General features: G+C 35.0%; 2 protein-coding genes across 2 annotated transcripts; one reads left to right on the top strand and one right to left on the bottom strand.

Annotated features, from left to right (window-relative positions):
* Positions 1 to 941: 941 nt before the first annotated feature.
* LOC18054679 (DEAD-box ATP-dependent RNA helicase 56) lies at positions 942 to 6,394 on the bottom strand. The gene is made up of 12 exons (XM_006450385.2): positions 6,258 to 6,394; positions 5,986 to 6,100; positions 5,619 to 5,719; positions 4,865 to 5,037; positions 4,554 to 4,785; positions 4,320 to 4,438; positions 3,619 to 3,675; positions 3,343 to 3,527; positions 1,811 to 1,955; positions 1,636 to 1,719; positions 1,480 to 1,543; positions 942 to 1,376 (listed from the first exon to the last, which is right to left on the bottom strand). Exons 2-12 carry the CDS (start codon positions 6,096 to 6,098, stop codon positions 1,366 to 1,368), a joined length of 1,284 nt encoding a protein of 427 aa, XP_006450448.1. The 5' UTR covers positions 6,099 to 6,100; positions 6,258 to 6,394; the 3' UTR covers positions 942 to 1,365.
* A 1,347-nt stretch (positions 6,395 to 7,741) lies between these two features.
* On the top strand, positions 7,742 to 8,847 carry LOC18054678 (protein SPA, chloroplastic). The gene is made up of 5 exons (XM_006450382.2): positions 7,742 to 7,845; positions 7,930 to 8,027; positions 8,203 to 8,266; positions 8,349 to 8,445; positions 8,548 to 8,847. The coding sequence occupies exons 1-5, from the start codon at positions 7,788 to 7,790 to the stop codon at positions 8,624 to 8,626; spliced, it is 396 nt and encodes a 131-aa protein (XP_006450445.1). The 5' UTR covers positions 7,742 to 7,787; the 3' UTR covers positions 8,627 to 8,847.
* The last annotated feature ends 72 nt before the right edge of the window (positions 8,848 to 8,919 follow it).

Here is an 8,919-nt window from a genome sequence, read left to right as displayed (position 1 = left end):
GTACTCAATCTCCCTCCTTTGAAGGGGTACCCACTCATTATATGTCTTTCCTACTTTACTAGTGCGGTGAGGGGGGGGAAGGGAATGATCTCTGCTATGATGAGGATATCATTTAAAATAAAATTAAAGAATAGTAAAGTAGGAAAGACATATAATGAGTGGTACCCCTCAAAGGAGGAGATTGAGTACTAGAGCAAAACCTACAGAAAGACAATAAATTACACACTCCACAGAATCTATAGTAGGAGATAAGTACGGTTCCATTCGGTTCAATTTTTCAGATCTTTGATTATCCAGTTATTCAATTTTCGATTTAATTTTTTTATTTATTCAATTAAATCATTCAATTTTTCCTCGGGTCGAAACACCAATATGGTTCAATCCGTTTGATTCCTCGATTTTTACACCTGATCTATAGATACAATGATTTGCTTCAAGGTGCAATACTGTTTAAAAAATATATATATACTGCAACATGTTTCATTCACTATATGACCAACAAAACTGACATAAATGAGCGGTTGAATTGCAAAATACAAAATCTAAATAAATCATTGTGAGATGCAATAAAATCCGAACAGGTCACGTACAACCTCGATAAAAACTTGAGCCAACACAAAGCCAAAGACGAATGATTGCAAACATGGGCATGAATTTAAATCATTAAGACCAATTTCTCCGGATTGCTTTACTACAATCAGTTCATCTAAATGGTTTTGGAATCGGATAAATAAATCAAACAGGAGCAGAGGGTCAGAGCAAGAAATAAATCATAAAAAGAATGGACTTAACGCGGAAATTATTATCCTAGTATATTCCGCCACACATGAGACGCTCTTAACGCAAGCTTAAGACCACGCGATACCGGTTGCTCTCCAACAGTAGCTCAATATCTACAGCACAAAATTAGCAACAATCCAATCCGCCAAGAGTCCAAAACGAACTACCAATCCAATGAACTACTATTTTTTAGTACTAAAATAGCTACAACATTAGGCACTTAGAAGCCAATTTTGAAAAAATAAAAATAAAAACAATGTAGCGACCAGAGTTGGTGTCTAAGAATCTAATCGATTAACAGTGCAATAAAAATTATCTCACAAGGAACTCTAATACAAGCCAAGGTACCAGTTGAATAACATTCCCAATAGCAGCAGTACCCAGAAGGTATTAAAAGGCTACAAATCCCAAAAACAAGAAAAGGCAGCGTAAAACCACAAAATAGAGGGATCCATCTGACAAATCTCCAAGGCAACATATATGAAAGCCATTGGACTTCATCTAAAGAAACAAATACATAAAGGGCCTTCAGCACCCTGCTTCCACATGCGCCTCAAATTTTCCACATCAGAGAACAGATCTCCACTATGATGGCACTGCATGCAACAACAATAGCAGCAGTAAGCAATAGTTTTGCGGGCCATAATGTTGAACATTACAAGAGGGAACCAAGAGATGTTCATATATGAAGAAACATACTGTATGTAGATGTATCAATCTGCTCAGGAAGCTCCTTTATATCTACTTCAAACCTTGCCTGAACCTGTAATCAATTCACCACCAAAATTAAGATTAAAAACTGCCCAAAACCAAACATTGAAAAGAACCAATCAATAAGAACATGAATTTTGAAACCTGATTGAGAATATCGGAGTCTGAAGCAGATGATACAAAAGTAATTGCAAGGCCCTTGGTGCCAAACCTACCAGCTCTACCAACCTGAAAAATCATCCAACTAGTATAAGAAAGAATGATCAAGAACAACTAAGCCTGCCATGAACAAAACAAGCATGAACAAAAAGAAACCTACCCTGTGCAGATAAGTATCAGCAGAATCTGGCATGTCATAATTGATGACAATGTTGACACGCTCAATGTCAATTCCCCTACCAACCAAATCTGTGGCCACAAGAATCCTCTTGTTCCCCTCCTTGAAACCTTTGTAACGCGTCAACCTACAAGTGTCAATCAGATCATGAATGTTCACGGTGGAGTACAATAAAAGTAAATTTTGCATTTCCTTTGTAGTGTGACATTCCTACAAGCACTATCAGTCAGAACATGAAAGTGCACAGCAAAGTAAATAATAAGTACCAATATGTCAATCAACAATGTACCCAGAAAGGAAAAGAAAAAGGACTGAAATAAGTTGATCCTAACTGAAGAATCAAGCCAGAAGTTAATCATTAAACAATAAAAACAAAACAAAAAGGTTTATGTACTGAGGAATTATCTAAAATCAACATGCAGAAAATAAAAAACAATAACCAAATATCGCCACTCAATTACTACTTTTTAACAATAGTGTTGCAAGGAAAAATAAGAGAGAAGATTATACTACCACTACCCAGAGCTGAATTAAGAAGTTTTAATCTACCAATCAAAATATTGAAGACCATTAGAAAAGAATCATCCAGATCAAGCAACCCACTAATTCAGACAAAAGGCAAGCATCCACCAAAAAGAATCCAGAAAGAAACTGTACAAGGAAATCTTCACGCTCATAGCTCAGTAAGTGCCTGTTTGATATGGCTTATCTAATAGTCATAAGTGCTTACTTAATTCCATAGGCTCTTTTCAAATTTTTTGTTGTTTGGTTGTTTTTCGAGTCGAGCTCTTGAAGATTGAATGAGCTAATTTACCAATCACTAGCAAAAGTTCAAATTTTGAGCTTTTGGGAATATAGATTGGAAAACTTTTTTCAAATATTAAAATCTCTAAAATATCCTTCACTATTTGACAATCTTATTTCATTCCTTTCACAACATAACTTTAAAAAATTTGCTGGTTAAAATAGTTTTACAAAAGATCTCATTGACAATCCAAGAACTTTTTTTTGGGGGGGGGGGAAGCTCTAGTTAAATGAGCTCTATTTGAAACTATAACAAACAAAGCCTAAGTCTAAAAGCAGAAAGAGAATCACCCATCCAACTCAACAAATATAGAAGCAGAGAAAAACAATGATACCCAACATATTCTCAATGAAACCATTGATTGTACACTGTGTAATAATAATAGACAGAATAACAAACTTTGAGTACAGAAAATGACATTGAGCTATTTGTTACAAGCCCTCCACAGGTTTCACTTCCTCATGAAACATACAGACTTCAGACCAAACTTCCAATACTGATAAAGCAGTTAAAAGGATAAAGATATCTAAAGAACACAGCAGAAGAGTAGTAAGGTATTACAAAAAGCAGAGGAGTCTTTAATAGAGGTAGGAAAGGCATAAATACATATAAAGCATAACAAAAGAAAGAGACCCAAAAAAGTAGCAGATAAAAACTGACAAATCAATAATTATCACAACAAAGCACTGACAAAGGTGGATATGCAAACCTTTCTTCTTGGGACATGCCAGAATGGATGCATATAGAAGGAAAATTGCATTCTACAAGTAACTTGTTTAACTCCGCTGCTCGGCTAACACTTTTGACAAAGATAACAACTTGATTAAAGTCCAATGCATCAAGGAGATCATTCAACTTCCGATTTTTCTCCAGCTCACTCAATTTGATGTAGTGCTGTCAAATTTCAAATACAATGGTAAGAATGCAAAATAATAGACCGCAGACTATTAGAGACAACAAAACATTAAATTTCAACAAAAATTACCTGTACAAGACCATGAAGAGTCAACTTTGCCTCGTCATCCACATAAATTTCCATTGGCTGTAAGGAACAAATGTCACAGTAAACTATGTTAGGGACCTTCCTCAAGTTAAAGGAATCCAGTACGAAATGTAGATGGATGCACATCCTCGAATTGAGATTCCATTCATCTGAATTGCCTCCCCGTACATCACTCTTATTTTTTTTGTCACAGAAAGCTAGAGCCACTGCCGGTCAACATATTAGACTAATGGGTCACTCGGTACAAACCCTGAAAAAACACCAACCTCCCAAACCCAACTACAAAAGAAAAAAAAATAAACAATAACAGGAACAGGAAAACAGAACCACCCTTCTCAACATCCCGAAATTCAGATGTAGCCCAACACTAGCCAAAAAAGGCCAACTGAATACACGCATAAGCCTTAAGCGAACACAAAGGGCAGCATGATGAAGTCATATCCCACCACTCTGAGAAATCCTAGAGGTTGCGACATGAAATATTTTCCCAGTTTCCTGCGAACCTTCAGCAATCTAACAGGATTTGCCACTTTATGATTAAAAAATGCACGGACACAACAGCGATAGCAAGCATAGTAGTCATGGAACCACCGCATTCTAAAAAATTATGGAATTGTCGTAGAAAGTTGGCGCTAATAAAAAAGGACTTCTAAATTCAAGTAGTTCTGGCCATAAGACATTACATCTTGCATAAATTTCTTGCAGACTGGGCGGATTTCCTTGCTGAGTGTTGCTGAAAACATCATTACTTGCTTGTCATGAGGAGTCATCTTGAAAATCTCTTGCACATCTCTTCTCATGTCTACAAAACAGCATACGACCAACACAAGCAGGAATAATTAACAAAAACATAAAGGCAAACCCAAGCATTCCACAAACGGAAACCAAAATCATAAGGATCAAAATTTCAGGCATACCAAGAGATTCCAGCATCTTATCGCATTCATCAAGGATAAAATGCCTCACATTCTTCAAAGAGAGGTCTTTATCTCTAGCAAGAGCTAGTATCCTTCCAGGAGTCCCAACAACAATTTGGGGACATTCGTTTTTCAGCAAATCTTTGTGAATTTTTATATTAACTCCACCATAAAAGACAGCAACCTTGATATCAGGCAGGTAAGTACTGAACCTCTCAAACTCATGGCAGATCTACAAGAGTGGTGGACAGGAAAAATAAGACATTGCAATGACATAAAAAATAAAGATAGAAAACAAGTGTTTAACTTACCTGATAAGCTAACTCTCTAGTGTGACATAAAACAAGTGCAGTAACTTGGCCTGGATTTGGCTCTGTTTGCTGAAGAGTTGACAGAACAAACACAGCAGTCTTCCCCATCCCTGATTTAGCTTGGCAAATAACATCCATGCCCAGAATCGCTTGAGGTATGCATTCATGTTGCACTGATGAAGAACCAAAGAAAATCGTATCGAAGGAACCGTTCGTAAGTAAAATAAAACCTCCGTGATCCTTTTAATTGAAAGGACTACCAAACCACAACAATACTGCTCCGAAATCAATAATGTGATAGTATATTACCTGAGAAAAAGCAACAAGATGTATTTAGAGGCCACGGGATAAATGAATACTAAATTTTTATTTTTTTAATTTATGATTTCATAATAAGCATACTGAATTTGGTATATGAAAGCAATTCTGCATCTCCGAAGTGTACATTTAGGAACAAGACAGAAAAAAAAAATCTGATAAGAGAAGGAACAAATAGCAATGATAAAAAAATGGCATGATCAGTAATGGAACAGAACTTCAGAAAAATTCAGCGAATTTCACATGAATTATGTAATTTATGAATGGTCTGAGAGATGGAAAAACTCTCAAAACCAACACAGCAATTCAAGTCACACATCAAAATGACTCAGAATCTTCATAAAAATAACCAAAATCAAAAATCAAAAAGAGCTCAACATAGCTTCAAACATGCCATAAAAGACAATTAATAAGCAAAAGAAAATTGGCAACTAGCCTTCTGAAGGATGCTCAAATCCTGAGTCCACAATTGCACGAAGAAGTTCCGGCTTCAAAAGAAAGTCTCTGAATCCTGAACTGTGTATACCAACATAGCCCCTGCTTGGAAAAGACAAAAATAAGTTGGTCAATTTGGGGGGAAAAAAACGGAACAAAAAATTATTCAGAGTAACTAAGTTACTGACTGCTTCTATGTGAAATATAAGTGAGAGAAAAAAAGTGCATCAAAACAAATAACGCCATCAAGCACCCAGAAAAGGAAAAAAATGATAACTTCGCAATTAATGATAGAACATATAAAACACAAATATAATTAAAGAGTAAAATAACAGGAACGAAGAGATGGAGAGAGAGAGAGTACTGACTTCTTGGCGGCTTCGCCGTTTGCTTTGGTAGCGACGGAATCGGGAGCTTGAGCATCTTCTTCCTCGTAGTCGAGAAGCTCATCCTCGTACTCGTTGTCTCTTGTCTCTCCCATTCCTACACAACACGAAGTCAAAGGATTAGATTAGATCTTCAACGAACTAGGGTTTTGAGCATCGATTCAGACAAATTACCAAATAAACCTTCAAAATTGGGGTTTTAATGCGTAAGTAGAGATAGAAAGAACAGGGATTTTGAAAATTTGAAGCGTTACCTGCCAGTATTCGAATAAACGGTTGGGGTTTTAGGGTTAGGGTTTGGCGAGAGAGTGCTGCAAATGAAAATAATTAGCCAAAATAAAAGGAGAAAAAGATTTGAAAGTGGAGAGAATTCGCAGAAAGAGAGAGATTGTTAGGGTTACAGGATTGGGGCATCTTATATAAAAGATAATTCATTTAACGTGTTGCCGAAATTGCCCCTGATGTTTGCTCATTATTGCAGCATTGAAGTGGGCTTGCTGCTGGTTTGGTTTTGGACCAAACAAAGTAGCCCAATAAACTTCTCCTCTCTATTTTCCAAGCAGCCTCCCAATATTTAAATTCCGACATTCATCTATTTATTAATAATTAATAATTTTATAAGTTATAAAATCTATCATTTAATAGATAAATGACACGTAATATTGGAAATAAAATATTGAGATCTATAACATTATTATAAAAATAAATATTTATGCATTTAGAGAGTGTAATTGCACTTTAAAAATTATTATCAACACTCTGTTATTTTGGACAATCTACTACAAAATTGAAAAAATTAATATTTACTCTGTACATTCTTTCAAATACCAGAAAAAAATAACTCAATTGTAATACAATCATCTTTATTTTCTCTGCAGAACCTATATAAATACTCAACTCACTTAAAACAAAGACGTTTGATTATTGTTCATTGAATTTCGGAAGCTTCAATGACTTTGTATTGATTCGCATTACTTTCATGGATACTGTAAATTATTTTGAATACAATTAAATTAAAAATAACAAGAGCACACATTGTCTGAGTAGATAGATGCCCCCAATCCATTAGTACACGAATTCTTGAAAAAAATAACGAAAACAAATAAATCGCAGCATAAATGTAAGTATGTAACGCCAATACTGCATGAAATTCTCATGGAAAAGAAAATAAAAGAAACTTGTAAAGAATGCATCTGCTATTGAAACTTGGAGGACAATGTTCACGACCTGAACATATGAGCTACTTAAAATATTAATAATAAAATTAAAAGTGTTGTAGTTAAAATCTATCACACTATTGATTTGATCCCTTATAAATGTTTGCTCAACCTATGATTGTTAAGATATTAGAAATAAATATTTTAGGGTTTAAATAGGAGACTTGTATGCTGAACGAGTGTGCAAGATGGGTTCAAAATAATTATGTTATATTTACTTATAATGAATTGTCCTTGATAATAAATAATATCATATATTTTTTATTATAAATAATATTATTAAAATAAGAGTGCTCTTAGTAACTTTTAAAATACAAATAGATACACCCTTATGCATATCACCTTATACTACTCTTTTTTTTTCAAATATGTAAAATATTATTTGAAGAAATAACTTCATAAAACAATGAATTACAGCTGAAAAATGATTTGGGCCTGTAAACACTGGTACTGGGCTTCAACTGCATCCATATTGCAAAGCACAGCATTTTCTCATGCAACCTAATCCTGTTGTTGCCATTGCCACCCATTACAGAACTAAACAACTTTTGATCAATCTGTTTAGTGATGGCTTCTGCTTCATGTTCAGCAGCTATGCTTCCTTTTGCAGAAACATTAAAACCAAGTAATTTGTTTTTTCTATCTCTAACTTCGAGTTAGTTACAGCTAAAAAGTGCTCAATCCAATCTTAACTTATTCTGATGCACAGGGGCACATGTGGATAGTTCTAGCGACTCTAAGGATCATTTGATCAATGATACACCAAAAACTACTAAAGTGAATAGACTTCATTCAATTAGAGTAAAGGTTAGATTTCATCACTTCATTTGCTGTGCTGAGTTCTAACATCTTTCTTATATTAATTATGAGTTTTACTACCTATCCAATGCTTTTTGTAGTATCTTTAATTAAAATATTAGATGGGTAATTGCCATTTTGATGTCTATAACAAGTTTTAGTTCATTGCATTGCTCGGTGATAGGCTGCAGCAAATAATGGAAACACAAAGCGTAACAGTGTTGTCTGTGCTGATTGTGATGGAAATGGTGAGTTTGTTTGCAAATTCCTTTCCTAAAATGAATGGAATTAAGAGTATGCTGCTGATTTGTAGATTTGCATTAATAACAGGTGCTGTCCTATGCTCACAATGCAAAGGCAGTGGAGTGAACTCTGTTGATTTCTTCGGCGGACAGTTTAAAGCTGGTGATTCGTGTTGGCTTTGCGGGCAATCATCTCAACATTTTTCTTTAATTCACTACCAGTCCCACAGTAGTTGTGTTTATGTTTGAGTGACACGTGTGATTTAGAACATATTGTTTTCTTGCAGAGGCAAAAGGGATATGTTATGCGGGAACTGCAATGGAGCTGGCTTTGTTGGTGGTTTTATGAGTACAAAAGATGAGTGAAGTTCTTGTGCTGCTAGATTTTCATGGGGAGTATCAAATTATGCGCCTCAAAGGGAGATCTCTGTATGTTATGTGCGTTGCTGTGTTTTTACTTGCGATATATACTAATAGTTAGTATAACGACTGTGTAAAAATGTTAAGCAGGATTGATTCTATATAGGTATTTTACTTTGTGTAGTTTCCGTATAAGATCAAAGATCATCAATGCGTATGAAGGTAGTTTCTCGTATTTGCTTTTGAATTACAGCTCTTAAGTTCTGTGCCAAAGCATGTTGTGTCTTATGTCATTCAAC

This window comes from Citrus clementina, unplaced genomic scaffold (genome assembly GCF_000493195.1).
Source record: "Citrus clementina cultivar Clemenules unplaced genomic scaffold, Citrus_clementina_v1.0 scaffold_1, whole genome shotgun sequence".
Taxonomy (NCBI): Eukaryota; Viridiplantae; Streptophyta; class Magnoliopsida; order Sapindales; family Rutaceae; genus Citrus; species Citrus x clementina.
This window is presented reverse-complemented; position numbering and strand designations above follow the sequence as displayed.